This window comes from Macaca mulatta, chromosome 6 (genome assembly GCF_049350105.2).
Source record: "Macaca mulatta isolate MMU2019108-1 chromosome 6, T2T-MMU8v2.0, whole genome shotgun sequence".
Lineage (NCBI taxonomy): Eukaryota > Metazoa > Chordata > Mammalia > Primates > Cercopithecidae > Macaca > Macaca mulatta.
The window spans coordinates 83806708-83831098 of NC_133411.1; the positions used below are offsets into that span (position 1 = coordinate 83806708).

The 24391-nt window shown below is 35.9% G+C and overlaps 1 protein-coding gene across 1 annotated transcript in view; it reads right to left on the reverse strand.

The window, feature by feature from the left end:
* WDR41 (WD repeat domain 41) overlaps positions 1-24391 on the reverse strand; it is a 48207-nt gene that overhangs the window by 18463 nt on the left and 5353 nt on the right. Inside the window, exons 3-6 of the mRNA XM_015140313.3 lie at positions 13930-13978; positions 12297-12428; positions 8277-8339; positions 2355-2466 (exon numbers count right to left, since the gene is read on the reverse strand). Coding sequence (XP_014995799.2) covers positions 2355-2466; positions 8277-8339; positions 12297-12428; positions 13930-13978 — 356 coding nt within the window. The remainder of the gene's footprint in view (positions 1-2354; positions 2467-8276; positions 8340-12296; positions 12429-13929; positions 13979-24391) is intronic.

The following is a 24391-nucleotide window of genomic DNA, read 5'->3' on the forward strand; positions in this document are numbered from 1 at the left end:
TTATTAAGAGCAGAATATGGAGTTGTTATTTTTTGTACTTTTTTTTTTTTTTTTTTTTTTTACTGTGGTGATAAAAGTGGTAGATTCAGCCATTCAAACTTATTTACAAGGGATCCCTTAAGATAATCACCATTACCCATTTACAAGATGGCTAGCTCAAAAGTGATGTAAAATTGGGGTTTTCCTTCCTGTAAACTTGAGAAGATTGAGCAGGCTCCCTGGCGCTGAACGAACTAGCCAACAGTCAGCAGCTAAGAAAGCGGCCTTCAAATAGCATGTCTGTGGATCCATTAATACATGTACAAATTTTCTTCTATTATTGAAAGAATCAGATTCAACATTCTAACACACTTCACTTATTTAAGTAAAGAGGTCTGAGTATCTTTTCATAGCCAAATCATGATTTTAGGGTAACTATAACTTCTACAAGGCATGTTACAATTTTACTTCTGTGGGCATGAATAAAAAAGTTGATATATTAGAACCACTACATGTTGGCAAAAGAAAAAAAAACCTGTTTAATTTTTCCATTATGATATATATGTAATTTACGATATATATATGCAAGTGTGGAAAATGGTCTACTCATTTGCTTATCCTTCCATCCATCAAAGGACTAACTGTTGTGATTTGGACAGTATTTCTGGCCAAGATTTTTCTCCACATAGGCGTGTTTTAACAGTAGGATTTGTATTTTCCCATGTACAAGGAGGAGGAAATGGTGCTGCAAGGAAGGCAAAGGAGTGGTACAGAGAAGGCAGAGGACATGGGAGAGCAGCAAGGTGAGTAGCAAGAGAAGAATACTAAATGCAGAAAACAGCTTGTTTAAAAATATTTCACTAACTTGTATGTGAAAATTCTAGAAGCCCAACAATCCAGAAGTAGCAACCTAATACTCAGAATCACAGAACATATTGCTGGAAAGGACACGGATGCCCTGTGTTTTAGTCCAGGGCTCCTTCCATTGTATCACATTGACTAAGATTATCTTTGCTTATTTCCAAACACAGAATAACTGCTTGTAAAAGCTCCATCACCAGTCCATAAATCAAGCAGGGCTTATGAAAGGACATCATGGCATAAGGGTCTAATAACACTGTTAACAATCTGGCCTCCGGTAATGCGGAAAACCCAAATGACGAACAGCTCACCAGTGGTAACCCACGGCCTTCTCAAGGCTTTCCCACAGATACCTTCAAAGCCTCTGTTAACTCTTGAGACACTGATGAACGGCAGTATTGTGATGACTTAATATATAGTACTTAAAGATAACTTGCAAAACAAAGGGAGACTGCAATAAGAGGTGGCTATTTCCAGGAACACACAGAAGATTCTTTTCAGCCCCAATTTCAACATTTTACAATATAACTTTACCAAAATAAAATTCATGAAAACCACAGGCTAGTGAAAGAGAGAGGAAAATGAACATAAAGATGTATAATTCATGGTAATAGTACACTGGGAAATATATTCTAGATTTGAGCAAGATTATTAGTAATCAAATGTTGAACTGAGTGGTTAAATTGTAAACCCTAGCAATGTATGGATTTAGTTTTCCTAAGTCATTATTTTTCTGATACTTTAAAATATCTGTGTGGAGCTAAGCTAGCTCCTATTAGTAACCAAATTCAATTCACAGGGCTCCTGCTACCATTGAAATGTCAACAACGTGCACGATAATGTTCCTTTTAGGATAACCAGGCTCATTTGATTATTTTTAGAAATAACGATAGTTAATACTGTGACTTCAAGGTTGTTATTAAAATCTACCCATTTATATTTAAATATTTTACTCTAAAAATAGATTTTATTTTTTAAGATCCTTGGTATCAAAAAGTCAAAACTGATTTGATTATTTTTTTTCTGTTGAAACCAAAAGCACATGCACACAGAATTCTGAGAAAATAAAACTTTATCAGTAAGCTTGCACATGTATGAACTTTTTGGTAAGGACAATTGTAAAAAGAGGTCATCCTTAGGCATTTATTCAAAGTTAATGACCCCACAAATGCTACTATAAAGGTGTAAGGGTCTGCTTCTAGGTATCAGCGTGCTTATCAAACACAGTTCAAGAAAACAGCCTAAGAGCATTGGAAAAGGTTGTTCTTGAGAAATTCTGTTAGAAGGGAAGGGGAAGTCAAAAGGATTGGAGTCTTCTCCTTCTGATTCAGGATAAAAATGTATTTTACACAACCCCTGATCTGAATTGAATATGGCTACCTGTTATCTTCAGAACTGAAAAGAAAAATCCCCTATATTGACCTTTCTACTTATGGGAAGTCTCTCTGAAGATCTGCTGTGTCTTCTAGAGTCTGTCAATCACAGTTCAAAATTACCTTGATTTGTTTTTTTACCTGTATCAGAAAGGTGGCTAGTCTTACACAGGAGATCTAATTTTCGGTTCCACACACACAGGTCATTCCCACCGGAAAGCCAAACATCTAGTCTCTGCAGAACAGTTAAACACTGCAAAATGTATTTGAAATGTATATCAGGTTAGAAACTCAAGCAGTCATTGTTCAGTGGTTTTAAAATATATCCCCAAGTTCTTTAACCCCTTCCTTCAATAGGTGGAGCTTATTTCTCCTTAGTAGAACATGTGGGCACTACTAAGTGACTAGCTTCTACCAAACAGAATCTGGCAAGAGGGATGATGTGTGACTTACAAGACTAAGTCATAAAATACACTGTGGCCTCCTCCTTGTTCTCTCTTGGATCACATGCTCTAAGGTGAAGACACTAAAGCGGTCACATGGAGAAAGGTTCATGTAGCAAAGAGCTGAGGCCTCTGGGCAAAAACCAGCACTAACTTGCCAACCACATAGGTGAGCCTCCTGGGAGGTAGCTCCTCCACCACAGTCAGCCCTTCAGATAGCAGGAGCCTCAGGAGAGGCCCTGAGCCAGAACCACCCAGAGAAGATGCTCTCTAGTCCTAATCACAAACACTGTGAGATGACAAATGTTTATTGTTTTAAGACACTACGTTTTGAGGTAATTTGTTACTCAGTAATAAATTACTAATACACAACTGCCTCAACTCCTTTTTAAATCAAACTGAAACTATGACCTTAGTTTCTCTGTATCTTTAGAATAAATAACGCCTAAGTCTTCTCAATTCTATATATTTGGTAGACTCAGGAAAGTGAGTGTTTCAAGTACCATATAAGCCTTTAATAGTACTCTCCTTGTCCACTGACTCTGAGTCAGACAAGGCCAAGAGCAAGGGAGAAGAACAGAAAATAAAAGGCAGAGGTTCTGGTAATCTTGCCTAGGCTGAGCAGGGCTGCTTTTAAAACTGTCAGGAGATCGAGACCAGCCTGGCTAACACAGTGAAACCCCGTCTCTACAAAAATACCAAAAAAAAACTAGCCGGGTGAGTTGGCGGGCGCCTGTAGTCCCAGCTACTCGGGAGGCTGAGGCAGGAGAATGGCGTAAACCTGGGAGGCGGAGCTTGTAGTGAGCCAAGATCGCGCCACTGCACTCCAGCCTGGGCGACAGAGCGAGACTCCATCTCAAAAAACAAACAAAAAACTGTTGGATTAAAAAGAATTGAAAATAACCAATGCAGTTTATATTTCTAGTGCTCCTACTCTAATCTATGGATTTTTTTTTTTTTTTTTTTTTTTTTTGAGACGGAGTCTTGCTCTGTTGCCGGGGCTGGAGTGCAGTGGTGCGATCTCAGCTCACTGCAAGCTCCGCCTCCCAGGTTTATGCCATTCTCCTGCCTCAGCCTCCCAAGTAGCTGGGACTACAGGCACCCGCCACCTCGCCCGGCTAGTTTTTTTGTATTTTTTTAGTAGAGACGACGTTTCACTGTGTTAACCAGGATGGTCTCGATCTTCTGACCTCGTGATCCGCCCGTCTCGGCCTCCCAAAGTGCTGGGATTACAGGCTTGAGCCACCGCGCCCGGCCTAATCTCTGGATTTTTAATGCTAGTGTTTCATTTCTTTTTACTGCCAAATAGTATTCCACTGTGTGGACATACATTGTGTTTATTCATCAGTTGATGGACATATAGGTTGTTTCCATTTTGACAATTATAATATTGCTATGAACAATTATGTATACATTTTTATATGAACTTACATTTTCATATCTCTTGGGGATAATAGCAAGGAGTGAGACTGCTGGGTCAAATGATAATTCTGTTTAACTGTTTTCCAAGGTGGCTGTATTATATCATTCTAGATCCCACCAGAAATGTATGAAGGTTATAATTGCTCCACATTCTTACCAACACTTGTCTTTTACATATTAGCCACTTTAGTATATAGGAAATAGTATTTCACTGTGGTTTTGACTTGCATTTCTCTAGTGACTAATGATGTTGAACCCTCTTTTTCATGTGCTTATTTGACATTTGTTTATCTTCTTTGGAGAAATTTCTTTCTTTCAAATCTTGTCTATTTTTAATTGGAGTATTTGCTTTTTTACTGAATTCTTCATAGATTGTATACACAAGTCCCTTATCAGATATACGATTTGAAAATATTTTCTCCAATTCTGTGTGTTGTCTTTCCACTTTGAAGCACAAAAACTCTTCATTTTGATGAGGTCCAATTTATTTTTTTGGTTGTTGTTATTGATATGCTTTTGATGTCATATTTAAGATATGCCCATATTTAAGATGTGCCCAAGGTCACAAAGACGTACTCCTTTATTTCTTCCAAGATTTTTGTAGTTTTAACTCTTACATTTGGGTCTTTGACCCATTTGAGTTAACTTTTGGATATGACATGCAGTAGGGATTAAAATTTCATTATTTTGTATGTGGATGTCCAATTGACACAGCATCATTTTTTGAAGAGACTATTCTTTCTTCCATTAAAGGTTCTTGGCACTCTTGTCAAAAAATCAATTGGCTATGTGAGGCTTTACTTCTGGGCCTTTAATTCTATTCCATTGATCTGCATGTCTATCACTATGCCAAAACCACACTGTCTTGACTACTGTAGCTTCATATTAAATTTTGAAATTGGGAAGTGTGTCTTGGAACTTGGTTTTTCCATTTTAAGACTGTTTTGGCTATTCTAGGTCCCTTGCACTCCCATATGAATTTTAGGATCAGCTTGTAAATTTCTCAAAAAAAAAAAAAAGCCAGCTACAATTCTGATAAAGATTGGGTTCAATCTGTAGATCAATGTGGGTGGTGGTGTAATCATAACAGTAGTAAAATTTGACCCATGCACTCAGGATGTCTTTCCATTTATTTAGCTCTTTAATATCTTTCAACAATGTTTTATAGTTTTTGGTATGTAAGTCTCATACTTCTTCAAATTTCTTTTAATAGTGATGGGGTATTGCTATGTTGGCCAGGTTAGTCTTTAACTCCTGGTCTCAAGCAATCCTCCCACCTCAGCCTCCCAAAGTGCTAGGATTATAGGCATATGCCACCCCGCCCAGCCTACATCCATTTCTGAGTATTTTATTCTTTTGGATGCTACTGTAAATGGAATTGTTTCTTAATTTTTGGAATGTTCATTGATAATGAACAGAAATACAATTGATTTCTGTGTGTTGATATTATATCCTGAAACCTTGCTAAATCCATTTACTAGCCTCAATAGTTTGGTTGTGGACTTAGGATTTTCTGTATACACAAGATCATGTCATTTGGGAATAGAGATAGTTTTAGCTCTTCCTTTCCAATATGGATGTCATTTATTTCTTTTTTTAATTGCCCAACTGCCCTGGCTAAAACCTCCAGTACAATGTTAAACAGATGTGCTGAGAGCAGACATCCTTATCTTGTGCCTGATCTTTGGGGGAAATTACTTGTCTTTCACCATTTTTTTAATTTTTTTTTTTTTTTTTTTTTGGAGACAGGGTCTTGCTCTATCGTCCAGGCTACAATGCAGTGGCACAATTACAACTCGCTGTAGCCTCAAACTCCTGGACTCAAGCGATCCTTCCACCTTAGCCTCCAGTAATAACTTCCTCCTGTAATAACTGGGATTACAGACATGTGCCACCAGGCTGGCTAATTTTTCTTTTTTTTTTTTGGTAGAGAAGTTTCACCATGTTGCTGGTCTTGAACTCCTGAGCTCAAGTAATCCACCCACTTTGGTCTCCCAAAGTGCTAGGATTGCAGGCATGAGCCACCACACCAGCCTAGCCTTTCACCATTAATACAAAATTAGCCTTGAGATTTTCACAGAAGCCCTTTATTAGGTTAAAGAAATTCTCATCTATTCCTAGTCTGTGGGGTATTTTTATCATGAAAGGTGTTGGAGTTTGTCAAATGCCTTCTCTGTTTTCTGTTGAGATGATCCTGTGGTTTTGGTCCTTTATTCTTACTAGGGTGTATTTCATTGATTAATTTTCAGATGTTAAACTAAGCTCATATTCCAGGGATAAATCTCACTTGGTCATGGTGTATAATCCTTTTTAGATGTTGCTGAATTTGGTTTGATAATATTTTATTGAGGATAATATACGCTTTTGTTACTTAACATTTTACCACTAGCATTTTCCTCTTTTAATATTCTTCTGAAATACAAATTTTAGTATATATATCTACCATAATTTATTTTCTTATAAGACATTTAGGGCACTTCCAAACATCCATTTATAAAAATGTATTTGTAGTACACATTTCTGTTCATAAATCTCTGCCCTATTTTCTGATTATTTCCTTTAAAGAGTTTTCTAGAATGATCACTGGATTAATACCTATAATAATTTATTTAGATTCATTCATAATGCCAAACTACCTTCCAGGAAGACATCAATTTATAGTCTCAATATGCAATAAAATGCCAATTTCACTATCTCCTTGCTAACATCAACCCTTATAAAAAACGTTGCTAGTTCAAAAAATAAATGATAGTATTTCTCATATTGGGGATATAAATTTCTTAGATAAGCTATCTATTCAAGAACAACTGGACCACTGAATTAAATGAGTGCAATGCTATTTTTTAACAATTTTTATGTGAAACAGTATCACAGCAGGAGAAAACAAACACAAATATCTAGCTGATTCACATCACGGTAAAACCCCTTTTAAAACTACTTTCACTTTATTGGAATAAGATACTTTAGTGACCAGTTCCTATAACCAGTTCATAACACAGTTTACCAAAGGAATTTCCCCCAAATACATTAAATTTTTTTCTTTCTTTGTTCCTTCAAGCCATGTATTTTCATTGGAAACTTAACGACCTTAGTTTTTCAGATAGCAAGAATATTTTTAAAGGAATGTAAATGGCGCATCATTTCAGGCCACATAGAGATTTTAATCAAATCAATACTTTAACGACTTCTTTAAAAATCCACTGTTAAGTTAGATAAAAGCATATATAGTACATGGCACTTTCTTCCCCTGAAACTTGACTAAGTTGATATTTTGAACAGCACAGTGCCATGAGATGGCTACCAGAGATCCTGCCTTTTTGGGAAAAAATGAACTATCCTAACTAGTGGCACACAGCAATTCTTTTTACATTAAGAAAAAAAAGAAACAAAAGAGCTCCAATATGGAGATCAGTTATCCTTAAAGTAAATGAGAGAACATCTAATACTACTACTATCTTTTACCAAAACTTGCTTACGTTACTAAAAAACAGTGGCACTTTCTCTGAACACTTAATTTCTGTAGGTATTACAAGCAACCTAGTCTTATCTGTTTGTTTCTCTAAAATGTAGCAGAGCTTCTGTCATATAATCAGCCCCAATCAATCACTGTTTGTAAAATGAATAAAACTAACAGTAGCAGCAAATTAGCCATGTCAGTTTTTAGTTTTGAAACTAAGTAACTGACATGTCTTGCCTTTGTGACCTTAGTGAAGGCAGGGTCACGGGACAAATAATTCTATATTTTAAATTCAAAGTATAAAGAAAACAGACCAGCTACTATTATGGTCATTCTGCAAGTAATATCTCTTCCTAGAACTACCTACAAAAAACCATACTGGGTACTACCTTTCTCCTTATCTTGCTATTGGGATTATCCCTTGCTCTAATTTCAACTATTATGGTCATTCTGCAAGTAATATCTCTTCCTAGAACTACCTATAAAAAAACATACTGGGTACTACCTTTTTCCTTATCTTGCTATTGGGATTATCCCTTGCTCTAATTTCAAATGGAAACATTCTAACACTTAATACATATGCTCTCAAAAATCTGGTGTCACACGAATGAAATGACTACAAGTGTGTGGAAAGAAATAATTCATAAGACCCACTAAAGTAATTTCGTCTAACTTTTTAAACCACGTCTTCTCAGACAAAAATAGATTGCCATAAAAACTCATATTTACTTAAGATTTTACCTTTACAGTAGACTGGAAGCATGATATTCTCTGAACTTGTCTGCCAGTATCACTATCCCACACCTAAATTTATGTTAAGAAATAATTTCTAGACAGAATTTTAAAATCTCAATTATAACTTTTCTAATTAACAATTAAACCACAAATGTTAAGCAGTTAGAAATTCTTTAAATAAAACATAAAATACTTAGTGTTTATACCACCACAAAAATGAATTCATATAGTGAGTCATCAACTTAGCAAAGCAGGCTTATGATCTAAAATAAGTTTGAGGTAAATTTTACTATCAAATTATTTGAAAATGCCAACATAATGAATGGTCTGCAGTACTGAATCTTTACAAGCACTAAATATTGCAACTGTTTAAAGTTTATTCTCCAGAATAGTCTACCATAATCTAATAAGCATAAAGTACTTATACCAAAACTATCATGTCCATTAGTATTTACTGAAAGCTCCCTATAATGTGGATAGCATGATTTACTACTGTTATCTTGATTCGAGAAGACACTAACAGTGTATTACCATTACCTGTATATGCATTTAACATAATCAGAGGGCCTCTCACAAAACATCTGAGTTTAGTTTGACTTAAGAAGCACAGTGATTTTCAAACTTTTATACCATTTCCTATAGTAAGAAATACATTTCACACCATGTCTGAAAACACATTTACATACATGTATGTACTATGGATACAAATGTATATGCACATATTAAAAATTGAAACTAATTTCACAACTAGTTAACCTTATCATGGCCAATGCCTTTTGTTATATTTTTATTATACAGATGTGCCTTGACTTAAAGTACAGTTTTCTCCCACAATAAACCCATTCTAAGTGGAAAATATCCCAAGTCGAAATGCATTTAACGCACCTATCAAACATCATAGCTTAGCCTGTCCTAACTTATATGTGCTTAGAACACATACATAAACTTATAGTTGGGCAAAAAAAAAAAGGCATCTGGCAACACAGTACACTGTAGAGTAAGGCTGTTTACCCTTGTGATCTCACAGCTGACCAGGAGCTGCAGCTCCAGGCAGCTGCTGCCCAGCACTGGTAAAGACTATCGTCCAATGTATCACTAGTGTGAGAAAATATCAAACTTCAAAATTCAAAGTACAGCTTCTACTTAATGCACCTCCCTTTCACACCATCATAAAGTTGAAAAACTCTAAGTCAGACCACCCTAGGTCGGGGACCATCTACATTCTGTGTCATGTTTTAGATGGAGCTGGATTATCATGAGAATTACGTTTTATGTATATAACACATGAAACAAACTGCTAGCATACAAAAAGTGCTCCCAGTAATTAGGAAATGTTTTCTGGCCTTGTATTTACCACAATTCTAGTAGTGTCTCACAGCCTTTTCACTTATTTCACTTTTTGCAAGCAAAACGTTTAATATTCAGTAACTTGAGCTCTTAAGGCTATTGCTTTAAAAAATTATCTACCTTCAGTATTTAATTAAGGAAGTTAGTTTTTACAGGTTGAGTATCCCTTATCCAAAATGCTGAAGACCAGAAGTGTTTCTGATTTTTTTTGGATTTTGGAATATGTGCATGTATCTAATGAGCTATCTTGGGGATGGCACCCAGGTCTAAACACAAAATTCATTTATTTTTCATATACACCTTATACATATAGCCTAAGGTAGTTTTATACAATATTTTTGGCAATTTTGTGCATTAAATAAAATTTTGACTGCAACCTGTCACATGATGTCAGGTATAAAATTTTCCACTTGTGGCATCACGTCAGTGCTTAAAAAGTTTTGGATTTTGGAGCATTTCAGATTTTGGATTTTCAGATTAGGGATGCTCAACCTGTAGTAAAAACGCAAGCAGAGTAAATTTAGAATTCATCTAGGTAAGATAGATTGCCAAATAAGTGGCCTAGAATTTTTTTCTAACAACAAAAATCATTCAGCAAAGGAAATGAGTTCATACTATCATTTACAGGTAAAATTCATAGTGACACTGTCCCAGCTACTAACTTCCGTACGTAATTTTAATCACTGCCTTAAAATATTGTTATAGTGTCTTAGGAGTGGTCTAACAAAGTATTTTAAATTCTATTTCTGCAAAGATTACACTGATATCAAAAAAAGAGAGCTTTATTTCATAATATTTGCCTCTACAGAGTAGCAATAAAGCAACTCTGACCTAACCATCTGAGTGAATTTTATGCCCTTGTTTATGTTGTATTGTAATCACAAACATACGTGTGTGTATATATGTATGTATGTAGAGAGTTTATCCCCCATTTAAACCTTTTCTTGACATTTTTTCAGCTATAAACAATCTGTCTAGAAAGCACTTCAGCTGATGAATTCATTTAAAGCACGTTAAAGTCTGTATCTTGGTTCTATAAGAGCCTAAGAAATACCTATACCTTTGGGCTTACTCCAAAACTTCAGCAATGCTTGAAACTGTTTAAACAGAACTTTCAGATAAGCATATACTTCTAAAAATTAATCTGACCGGGTACAGTGGCTCATGCCTGTAATCCCAGCACTTTGGGATGCCAAGGTGGGCAGATCACAAAGTCAGGAGTTTGAGGCCAGCCTTGCCAATATGGTGAAACCCCATCTCTACTACTAAAAATACAAAAAAATTTGCCAAGTGCGGTGGCGCACGCCTGTAGTCCCAGCTACTTGGGAGGCTGAGGCAGAAGAATCACTTGAACCCAGGAAGTAGAGGCTGCAGTGAGCTGAGACTGTGCCACTCCACTCCAGCCTGGGCAACAGAGAGAGATTCCATCTCAAAAAAAAAAAAAAAAATCTGACACCTTTTTTTTAAAAAATAAACGTAATGAGAGACAACAGTAATCCATAAGCACTTGACTCTGGACTTCACAAAGCCAGTTCCACATACAGATATTAAAGGGCTGAGTTTGTTTACAGAAAACATTTTATGAAGTACAGTGGTTTGGGGCTCTGACTCTGCAGTCAGACTTGCCAGTTCTGCCCTACACTGGCTGTGTGCTATGGGGAAGTTACTTAGCCTCTATGTGACTCTATTTTTTCATCTGTAAATAAGGATAATTAAAAATAAGGCCAGGCGTGGTGGCTCACGCCTATAATCCCAGCATTTTGGGAGGCCAAGGTGAATGGATCACCAGAGGTCAGGAGTTTGAGACCAGCCTGACCAACATAGTGAAACCCCATCTCTACTAAAAATACAAAATTAGCTGGGCATGGTGGCACAGGCCTGTAATCCCAGCTACTCGGTAGGCTGAAGCAGGAGAATCACTTGAACCCGGGAGGCACAGGCTGCTGTGAGTGAAGATCGCGCCCTTGCACTCCAGCCTGGGCAATAACAGCAAAACTCTGTCTCAAAAAAAAAAAGGAATAATTAAAAATACCTATGTCAAAGGGCTAATTTTAAAGATTAAATGAGTTCACATATGTAAAACAATTAGAACAATGCCTGTTACACATAAGCACTTTACTACTGCTATTCCATCTTAACTTTTTACCTAAAAGTGTGGGTAAAGAAAAAGTAATTTTCCTTTTATAAAATTGTTAATTATTAAATATTAAACACTCAACAAATGGTAATTCACTTTTCTGTCAGACTCAAGATGCTCAAAAGATTTTTATGGGTTGGGACTATTTGGTTTCTTCTGCTCTGTAGTGAGGAAAAAAAAGTAAATTATTCTCCAGTCCAACTCATCGTTGTTTCCCTAAATTGAAAAGTAAATTGAGATAATAAAATGAATTATTTTTAAGTCCACATTCTTCCATTTTATCAATTTTATACAATGTGAGAGAGTAACTCTGGAAAGAACAGCAAGAGTCGTGGAGTTTCCATCAATAACAAGCCTTAACCTCCTATTTCCAGTCTAATACTTATCAGATACCTAATAAATGGTATCTCATAATAGAACAAAAATCATTTTTGCTGTAACAAGAATATACAGACAAGACCCTATCAGCTAAAGACTAATAATGTATGTAGTGGCTCGTTGGGCCACTATAGCTTGTTCATTTCTTCCAGATTAAAGGATACAATAACTGTTCTATCAGCAGAGGCTGTCAAGATGAGTTGATTTTTTTCTTCACAAGATTCCAAGGAAGGAAATGTAATAATAGCTGTTATCTTTTGAGTGTGTCCATTCAGTTCTAAAAGTTTTTCCCCTGTCTGAAATACCAATAAAAATGTTAATAGGCCTAGCTTTCACAATTTAGATAATCACAAATGACAACATTAAGTAGAACTGCCATATAGATACTTAGAATTTAACTTAAGCAATCACACAGAATCTAAACAACTGCTGAAAGTATAGCCATAAATAATTTTGATGATTTTCTAATACAAAATGCTAATTTTTAGTACATTTTTGTAGAAAATTTTAAGGAGTATTCTTTTCTATAAATTTAAAAATGTAATTGTGTAAATTAAGCATAAAAACATCAGTAACTTAGTTTGCAGAAAAAAAATATGGAGTCCCCATTGTCCAAGTATTTGTTATTGAAGTCTCCACAGTTATAAGGTCATAGAAGAAGATAAAAGTCAGCCTAACAACTGTATATGTATCTACATACACGTAAGTATATATATCCACTCATTTATTAACCACTTAGAAAGTTAGTCTCCACTCCATCGCTATTTAACACTGACATCTATTCCTATCCATCCAATGTCTTCATCTATCAGTCTCTCACTAATTTACCAAGTAGTATACATGCAAAAATACAATGTAAATGGCAAATCTTTCCAAGATTGCAGGACTTCATGAATGTGGTGAAAATAATGTTAAAGAACTGCTTTTATCACAGGCAAAGCCATTGAAAAATAAAGATCTAACACAGTCAGACTAGGTAACAATCCAAAATAAAGGTGAGAGGAAGATAAACACTTCAAAAAAGAACAATTTGAGTAACAAATGATCAGGAAGGGAGGCTCTGAAGAAACTGATGAAGCCTTAAGTATTTATTTTTTAAAAAGTCTTTTTTAACATTAAGTCAAACATGAGAAAAATGTCACATTATGCTATTAAGCAATGTTGAAAGAAAACTTGTGTGTCTCACAAAAATCAACACAATTCATTTATTCATTTTGGAAGTCTGGGCATAGCTACTGATAACCTAAATTTTGTTAAATAAGATTAAAATTTTGTATTTTTTGAATTTTCATACTTTGGCATTTCTTAGGAAAAAACTTTTTTTTTTCCCCCGAGATGGTCTTGCTGTGTCACCCAGGCTGGAATGCAGTGGCATGATCTCCTCTCACTGCAACCTCAGTCGCCTGAGTAACTGGGATTACAGGTGTGTGCCACTATGCCCAGCTGATTTCTAGTATTTTTGGTAGAGACAGGGTCTTGCTATGTTGGCCAAGCTGTTCTCAAACTCCTGGCCCCAAGTTACCTGTTCGCCTTGGCCTCCCAACGTGCTGGGATTACAGGCACGAGCCACTACACCCAGCTGGAAAAAAAATCTTAATTTAAAAAACGCTCCCTCTTCATTATGAAATACTGGTCCCCACTGTATATGGATTTATCCTAAGTAGCTCTTTTCAAATATTAATGTGTCAATTAATGATAATGATATGCAAATGTATCCCCAGATAGTATTTATATGAATACATACTCAACTATATAATCATATCTTTATTACACAATGCACACACAATCAATACACACCTGAGCATTCCACACAACTACAATTCCATCATCACCAGCAGATGCAAATCTGGTTAGGGAAAAAGGGTCAAGAAAAAAAAAATAACTGTTGACTTTTAATTACTAAGATTAAGAACTATCAAACCTTATTAGTGGTACTTTGACTTACTAATATTAACGAAGATCAAGTTCTTTGAGCTAATTTTAAAAATATTTATGAAACACATTCCAGGTACTGTGCCAGGTATGAAAGATCAAAAGATAAATAAGACATTTATAGGTTTACACAGAATAACCTGCTAGAAATGTAAAAATCATCTTTAAAGTCCTTCTTTGCTTTCAAATTCTATGATTTTAAGAAACCCTTGACTTAAGTGAAATGAAACCAAGCTGAGAAGTGGCTTCAGTGATAGGAAGTGATATTCCAGGGGTGGAACTGATCACAATGTTAGATAAATTCATTACTTTATTATTCTGTCTGTAAATAATTGTATTTAAAGTCAAGATCTATCCTTTGCTCAGTTCAACTCCTTAGTCTTTCCACATAAATGCTTTGTTCTTGGTTTGGAAGGTTTGAGGACTTTTTTAGGGTTTTTTGTTGTTTTTTAGTGAAGATGCTTGAAATGCACAGGTAAAGTTTGTCTCATGGCATGAAAAATGAGCTGTGACACTCTACTATAGCTTCTCTCTCCTTTTTACATCCCATTCACCATATACACAGGGACAACAACCAAATTCTATAGAGTAGAAGATACCCTTAACACAAACACTATCAAGAGGAATAACCTGTCATACAGGATTATTCATCATCATATTATACTAAAATTCACCATCATCATATTATACTAACCCAACAAAACAGGATACAATAATCACATTGTAAGCATGTCAAATAATTTATTGTTAATGTTGTACACAAGTTTGTAAATAATTTTTAATGATTCAGAATCAATTTAAAGCTATCCCCATAATATCGCTTTCACTCAAATCGAGGTTTTTTCTTTTTTTTAGTAAAAGAGAAAGAAGTGGTATTAAAGAGAGCCAGCTATGAATGACATATAACTGTCCCCCGATAATTAACAGATGCTATGTGAGCATCTGTTCTAATGAATTTTATCCCTTTATAACAAAATCCCACTACTTCAGTCATGAAATACTTTCCTTAACACTCCAAACTGAGTTTCATGTTCAAATTTCTTAACTTCAGTTTCAAAGTTCAGTGCCTTCACTGGCTCAGACAATTCCCATACTCAGTTCTTATTTCAAAACCCTTTGAGTACATCTATTACTGGTAGAACTAAGATTATTCAGAAGATATGAAATTGATCAAATACAGTCTGACAAAGTCTTTTAATAATTTTTAAATACAGAACTACCTATCTTTTTAATGGAAAGGACCTTTTAAATTTAGGTAACTGGCTAAAAATCACATAGTTATTTTTAAATTCACGCCTATCATTTATTCTTATTTTAAAATGTGAGATATAAAAGATCTAGAGATTAAAAAGAAAATGATCATTTTAAAAATAAAAATAGATTTCCTATGCTTAATAATCTACATTTTCTCAATCAGATTAGTAAATAGTACCCTGAATATCAAAAATAGTTGCTGGAAATAAATCTTTAGCAGCTTATGTTTCTGGGCCTATTGATTTCTTTTTATTCATATAGTGACAGTGGGGAGGGCAGGACTCAAGGTCTTAAGTGTTCTTTGGTATAAAACATCAATTTCTATTGATTCTTTAAACTCTTATAATTGCTTTTCTGCCATTTAGAAGATTGCAAGTTTAAAATACATACTTTTTTTCTAACCCTAATTTTTAACTTCTTATGATTGTTTTATCATGTTTGACTTTCATGAGTTCACAATGAGAGATGACTGAGAACAGCTGAGAGTTTAGAAATGGGATACAGAGCATTTCACCTCAAACTTTAATTCAATCAGTAGAGAACAAAAGTTAAATCTAAATAAGGCTCAACAGTAATGCATGAAATCACAGCCAATTTTTTATTGCTCCAAGGTCAATTACCTGGTTGGTAGATTATTCAGGCCTTCTATTCTTATATATATTCTATTGCTACCATTTTTTTTTTTTTTTTGCCATTTCAATATTTATTACTACCTCCCCTAAAGAGGAAACGTTAAGCTTTAAAATACAAACCAGTATAACTTTGATACATATTAGTACCTGTCATAAAAAAACGAATAAAGGGTTGAGATATCATTCACAAATTACAATTATCCATCCTACTATGATGGATAATGAAAAACTAGCTATACTATATCAGTTTATCTTAAACTAAATCCTAGTCAGTCAAGCATACACTTCAACCATCTGCAAATCAGAAATGGAAATACAACCCAAGAATTCCTAATTGTAACTGCTGAAAAGAAGTAATGAACTATAAAATAAAAAAGGATTAAAATGTCAATAAGTTTTAAGCTATTCTATCCAATGGAAGAATAATAATATTGCCAGAAAACATTTTACATACTAATTTTTAAAAACACTCTAATAGACGGCAAAAACTTAAGCCTAAAAATAAGATTTTGACAGAAACGTTTCTTTACCGATCAGCAAAAAATGTATTTAGTGTGATTCCGTGCTAGGAGTTAGGGAAATGTCAAGACACCTGACATGTGGTTCTTGCTTTGAGATCTTAAAACTTAATGAATGTTTAGAAATATACCGTATTTCATCAAATCTAAGACATCAATTGTAAGACACTCTTATTTATCATTAAGGAAAACATACTGCCAATTACAATTGAAAGACACAATTATATGATGTGTCCAAATTTTAGAAATGTTAAAATAGAAAAAAATACGCTTGTTAGAATCATGAACTATAAGAATTACCATATTTATTGATCTTTATCTTTATAACATGGCACTTGCCAGTCTAATGAATCTCTGATTACCTCTGGCAGGTTTTAAGTGCTAAAGAAATGCTTGTTGAATGAATAAATGAATGCATAAGCAAACATTTAAGTGTTCAAGGGCTCTGTGAAATAGATTCGTTAATGACAGTAATGTAACCCCATATTTTCCTTTCATCATAATTAATGTAAATATACTACCACAAAAAATAGAAATTTAAAAAATTTAAAACCCAGAAACCTGCCACACAAAAGTACATTTCTGTATTTTTTCATATTCCTGTCCAATTCTTATCCATATACTTCTTTTTTTTTTTTTTTTAACTTAAAACCAAGTCCAAGATCACGCCACTGCACTCCAGCCTGGGCAACAGAGCAAGACTCTATCTCAAAAAAAAAAAAAAAAAAACCCAAGTCTTTAAAAATACTCCTTGAGACTACAAAATTAAATGACTAAGCAAAAATTATATTCATGAAAAACAAGTTCAACAAGGTGAAACATGGTTTAACAAAGACCTATGGCAGACCTTCTAGAATGTTCCATCCTCTCATCCCCTAATTATGAGAACTAAATTTATTATGATAGCCCATAAGTTACTCGGTCATTCAAGAAATACTTACTAAGCACTAACTATATAGATGCTTAACTCTGAGAATTAAGATCAAGAGATTGTTCTTGCCCTTCAAGAACTCACAGTCCAACATTACTAAGTGATGCTATAGGGTCTAGATCATGAATCCTTAGAGAACTCTCACTTACAACCATCTTAATGTATAAAAATAATTCCCTCTAAACACCTTTTCTTTGAACATCTCTGAGAAAGTGTTCTCTCGTTCCTTCCAACAGTGGCTGAGACGACAGCAAAGCTTAATAAAGATTTGTAAAAAATAAAGTTTGTATACTCCATTAGGAAACATAATTTCTGGCAGTCATTTTTGTGGGTGTGATGTTAACACCCATCAATAATCATTGCCTGAAGTCATTATTACATTTATTTACAATAAAATAACACTGAAAAAATGCCGCTACAATGCTAGAAATGAGACAAAACTAAAAAATAGCACAATTTTCATTTAAAGTATATGTTTGTATGCTAGAACTACTTGAAGAAAATTAGAGAAGCATCCAGAGAGAGACTTGTAAAGCAGCTGAAGGAAATTTCAAAGCATTTTCAGGAGCCATAGATGCTGACACAACTAATTCCTTAATTAGATCTACTTCAACATTAATTTCTTTTCCTTAAAAAAGAATGTATTATATTAACACAACTCTAACATCTAAAAGTCTAAGGTCTTTTAGCTCACAAATAAAGATTTCATAGTTCCCATGGTTATTTGCAAAGGTAAAACATTTGGTAAGTTCTTCCCTCCCCAAATCACAAATAGAAAGCTAAACTGCACATCAAGATTACAGTATTAGAATACCAAAAAAATCTCTGTGACTTCTGTTAGGTGAACCTCCATTCCCCTGCACTCAAGTTTCCATGGAGGACTCCTATTATTAGAGAAACATTCTTGGTCTCTCTCTGCCCCACTTGCTTGAGACAATGAATTAGGCATGCTCAGTTCAGACCCTTGTGGGTTTTCTGTTTTTTTTTTTTTTTTTTTGGAGACGAAGTCTTGCCTGTTGCCCTTTTTTTGGAGATGAAGTCTTGACCTGTTGCCCAGGCTGGAGTGCAATGGCACGATCTCAGCTCACTGCAACTTCTACCTCTCGGGTTCTAACGATTCTCCTGCCTCAGCCTCCCGAGTAGCTGGGATTACCGGCACCTGCCACCACACATGGCTAATTTTTGTATTTTTAGTAGAGATGGAGTTTCACAATGTTGGGCAGGCTGGTCTCAAACTCCTTACCTTATGATCCGCCCGCCTTGGCCCCCCAAAGTTCAGGCACGAGCCATCGCGCCCAGCCCCTTGTGGGTTTTCTGAAGATTCATCTGTTCACAGAGAACATACTAGTCTGCTCATAAGAGGTAAGCCCATATCTGAATGGGAGGCCAGCAACTGTTCAGTTGCCCCAGGGATTCATTAAAAAAGTCTACGTGACTCAGGTTGAAGTGTAAGGAAACCCACTGTGGGTGCATATTAAAGCTACATCCTGGCCAGGCACGGTGGCTCACACCTGTAATCCCAGCACTTTGGGAGGCCGAGGCAGGCAAACCACGAGGTCAGGAGTTCGAGACCAGCCTGGCCAATATGGTGAAACCCCGTCTCTATTAAATATACAAAAATTAGCTCAGTGTGGTGGCACACACCTGCAGTCCCAGCTACTAGGGAGGCTGAGGCAGAAGAATCGCTTGAACCCGGGAAGTAGTGGTTGCAGTGAGCGGAGATCACACTACTGCACTCCAGCCTAGGCGACAGGACGAGACTCCGTCTCAAAAAAAAAAAAACCAACAAAGAGCCATATCCTGTAATCCAGCTTTGTATCGGTTATTACTTTATGAAGCTGATATGTTCATGTTCATCTGTATGATTCCTGCATCTATTCTCAATAAATTCTGTTCTCAAAGAGAAACAAGGGTGGTTCTCCATTGAACACTCAAAACACTAGTAATATCTAAGAAAACATTTTATTTCATACAGAGGCATAAATACCTTTTAAATTGACATTTTTATTTCCTCTATTTCAAATATAGATCTTTAACTTTTCATTATGGAGAATTTAAATATATACAAAAGTGGAGAGAAGAGCATAATAAAAAGCCACATGTACTCACTGCCTGTCTCTAGTAATTATCAACTTATGGCCAATAGTGTCTTATCTGTACCCAATCCAATCCCTCTGTAAATTATTTTGAAGCAAATCCTAGTCACTGTATTTCATTTCGTATTTCAGAATGCATCTCTAAGAACTCTTTTACATCACACCTAAGTTAACATTTACTTCCTTACTTGACATTTACTTCCTTAACGTCATCAAATACCCAGTCAAGGATCAAATTTACCTGATCACATTTTTTTAAACACTTAGAAGCAGGATCCAAATAAGGCTTATATAGTATACTTGGTTGATATATCTCTAATATCTCTTTTATTCTAATGATTTTTTTCTCCATCTATTTTTCCTTGCAATTTATTTGTTGAAAAAAAGGTCACCTGTCTTGTGGAGTTCTCACAGTCTGGATTTTGCTGGCTACCTTTCCTGTGTTGTTATCCAACATGCACCTCTGTCCTCTGTATTTTTTGTTAATTGATAGTTAAATCTAGAGACTAAATAGATCCAAATCTGACTTTTGGTAAGACTACCCCAGAGGCAGATTGTATACTCCATCAGGAAATATAATTTCTGGCTGTCTTGTGTGTATATGTGTATATGTTATGATTTAGGCCATCAATAATCATTGCCTAAATTCATTACTTCATTTGAAGGGGTTCAGAGCATGTAACCCCAAACTATGCCACTCTGACATTATCATCTTTGGCTTAAGGCAACTGAGAAAATGCAGGCACAGAATGAGCTCTGTCCTCCCCACATCTACCTGGGAAAAAAAAACCACAAATCACCCTTGTGAAAGTACTCCCCTAAAACCTCTACCCCACTTCCCATACCAGGAGGAGGATAAAAACCTTTATCACAGATTAGATGACACCAAGAGTTTACACAAACCAACCTCATTAATGAGCCCTTCTCTACCATCAGTTTCCATCATATATTTGCCTTCTCACAATTTGCCACCCCAAGAAACTCAAAGTCCATTTCCTTTGTCTTGTCACTCAACAAATTTCTTGTTCTGCTAAGATACTATATAAGCCAAAGTTTTATTTTTCTTTTTTGAGACAGGGGCTTACTCGGTCATTCAGGCTACAGTCAGTGGCCCCAATCACAGCTCACTGCAGCCTCAACCCCCTGAGCTAAAGTGATCCTCCTACCTCCGCCTCCCAAGTAGCTGGGACCACAGGTGTGCACCAACACACCCAGCTAATTTTTGTATTTCTTAATAGAAATACAGTTTTGCCATGTTGCCTAGGCTAGCCTCAAACTCCTGAGCTCAAGGAATCCTTCCACCTCGGCCTCTCAAAGTGTTGGGATTACAGGGCTGAGTCATCATGCCCAGCCTAAGCCCAAGTTTTAACCACCCCTATGAGTTAAACTTGAGTACTCGTGCGTTTGTGTGTGTGTGTATACAATGTATGCATCGATATACTTCTTTTTCTCTCATTAACCTGTCTTTTGTATGTCTATGTTGTAGAGTCCTGGTCAATGAATCTAAGATCGGTAAAAGAAAAGTGTTTTCCTCCCCTACACATTAGAGGTTGCAAAATTACAATATTCTATCATTCTTCCTAGCCTGAATTCTTCTATAAAGAGAAATTTCTTCTCAATTATTACTGATCCCAAGACACAGTTTATATAAGAAAGGCAGTATAGATCTTGACTCTGCCCCTTTATCTACCAGTTTTCAAAATAATGAGTTAGTTCCCCAGCATTCTCCAAAGGTGAGTTCTCTTTGTGAAGTATCATTATGAACACATGGATTTAAGCATATGTGATATGTTGCAATTCATTGCAGTTATTTCCCGTATCCATGCTCAAGTTGCCAGATGGATTTTTTAAGCTACATTCTAAAGATGTAGATCTTTAGATCAAGAAAATAATTTTCAAATGCCTAGTAAGGGTATTTTGCAGTTGAGAGAGACTGATTTTTTCTAGAAATTATAGAGTTTTACTGCTAAGGTGACGAATTTGAAACTGAAATACTGTTAGACACTTGCTGTCCTTATCCCAACATTTGATTCTATGCTACTGCATGAAGCAGCAATTACCTTTTCACTCACTCCTGTCATCCTCCCAAACCCTGCAACATCTTATCCAACTAAACAAAATTCAGCTACAGCTCCAAAACACAAGCCAAAAGGACAAAATTACTAGAAACAAGGAGAAAAGTAGCAAGGGTGGCACATGCATCTGTGTGATGACACTGCCATAATTCCCTAACTTGATTCAGGGCACGATCCAAAACAACAGAAATTCAGTCAACACGTTCACCACACATGGCGGATTAGGGGTTTTAGAAATAGAAAAGTTATTTGGTTAACAGATTTCAGTAAAATTTACTATAATAAAGTTGTCTAAAGTCAATGTCACACTGGATATAAGTTTATAAGGAAAAACTGCCAGATATGGAGTCTGTTATTAATATTGTAGCTGTCAGAATTTGTGATAAAAAGGATTCTGCTTATACCCTTTTTTCCAGGCATAAGTACGTGAATAGCTCTAAAAATAGTATTAACTTTTTCAAGCCATCAAATATTAACCAATGGCATAATTACGGTTTCTGAAAAAGCTGCCCAAAGACATAGCCAATGAGTATGTTCATGGAAGTTAAAAATAAAATAGACCACCTTGCAACTATGGAAGCGTAGCAAACACCAACACCTGCCTCCCAGATCCCCTTTCAAGAGAGGACTCACTGCCCAGCTCTGAGGAATCTAGTTATCTGACTGCCTCCAGCTGTTGACTTCAGGATCCATTTCTGCTTTCAAGCCAGTTATACTAGCTCAGTTGGCTCCTAGTCACTGGGATTTAAGCAAGATAGAAGCCACGTGCATGTTCTTCATGAAGGACCCTCGGCAAATAACCAAGTAAGGCAGAAGTACAAAGCCCTAGTTATTTACATCCAGCAGAGAACTCTAAAGAGCAACCTTTCCTCCAGCGGTCTCCATTGGGCTGGCAGAGACTTTGTCACATCTGCATCAGAGTCTGAGACAGCTCCTCTTGTCCAATTCTGCTTCCTCCCTTCTCCTTTCATTGGCTTTCTCTCTAATAAACCTATTGCATGCTTAACCCCGTTTTAGTGTCTCCTTCCCAGGGAACCCAGGTACTAGAAGGATCTAAACTATACTGACTGTTTCCCAGGGGACCCAGATCCTAGGATCTGAACTATACTGATTTCTATTCTCTGAAGGTTAGTGTATAAGAAAGAGTATGTTTAGCTTGAGAATATTTCCTTAAAAATCAGCATATTGTTCACTTTTAGTGGATCAAGCTATACTGAGTTTATTTACTTTCTTGTGAATATACAGCTTCACCAACCATCCTAGAGGCACATTTTGTTCTCCAGTCTGGCACTTCATGGGTCATCTGATTCTTTTCCAGTCATGATCACCATCCTACACAACCTTGTCTGTTTCCTGAAGGAGCAATGGTCAAATGAGCAACAGAGAAAACTCTTCTTAAAATGTGTTATGAACTCAGTTTAGTTTAATGTGTCAAATGCTAGAGTATTACATGCAATTTTAGCACAGTCCATTTTTTGGAAGACTGTTGCTGAGGCTTAGCCTTCTTTAGTGATCTCCCAATCAATATGACCCTCACTTCGTGTTCAAAAAATACTAAAGAAAAAAAGAAAAGGCAGCTGTCTGTTAGGTTATACAGGATTTATTGGGTATCTTCAAAAACCAATCTGAGAAAATTTTCCACTCACTGATTTTAGCTGAGCCACCGAGAAAACAAGAAAATCCTTCTGCAAAATTTTCAATAAGATGATATTATCTAAAGACTTGAAGCGTGAAACCTGGATTATAACAGCTGACCAAAAAAAAACAAAGTGTAATGTCTTCAAAAACTAAGAAACAAAAAAAGTGTAACGATATAAAACTTAAAAACTGGAAAGGTATTTCTCTAATTTGACAATGCATAATGTACATATGCAGTGGTAAAGATAATTCTAAACTATTAAGAGTAAAAACATTCAGTTCTTAATTCTGTTCATAATATGTTTATACTTCGTAGATTTTCCTGTGTCCTTACCAAGAATGACTTTTTTTTTTTTTTTTTTAGTACACTACAGAATTAAATTTTTAAAAACAACATACAGACTGAAAGTTCTACAGGTCAGCAAATGACTGAAAAACTTCATACTTGATATGTAAATTTGATCATGACTTTTCAAAGAATTAAATGTGAATCATGAAGTCGTATCATCATTGCATTACAAAAGCCAAAAAGCAGGCTTCTTCGTCTATCTCAGATTCACTGTGGTAGATCAGAAACTGGCCACAAATTATTCCCCTGCCCAATATTCCCACCACCATTAGCAATAGGACTTAGTTACTTCTACCGTGAGAGGTCAAGTTTATTTACCCACTCACTGAATTTGTGCCAGCTCCTAACTTGCTTTGGCTGATGAAACAGCAGCAAACATGATGCAAGCTGAGACTTGAAAAGCATCTTACTTTGGGGCTTGCCCTTCTGCTGCTATTAGAACTCCATGATCATTATGTGAACAAGCACCTGAGAAATCACATGGAGGGAGACCACAGTCATTTCAGCTAAGACCTTCAGCTGACATGAACCAGCCAGCCCCCGCCAATCTACCAGCTGACAGAGGCATAAGTGAACCTAGCCCAGATCAGCTGTTTGGTGCAAAGACAGACTCACCCAGCTGAGCCTAGCCCAAATTGCCATCCTGCAGAATAATGAGCTAAATAGATGGGGATGTGTTAAGCCAGCAAGTTTGGCGTGATAGCTGATAGAGCAATAGATAACTAACATACTCACATATGGCTTTTTACTCTTTACAGAATATTTACTCTATCATTAAACAGCTAAAGTATATGTGAGCACCACCGTGGGGAAAACAGAACCAAATACATGTCA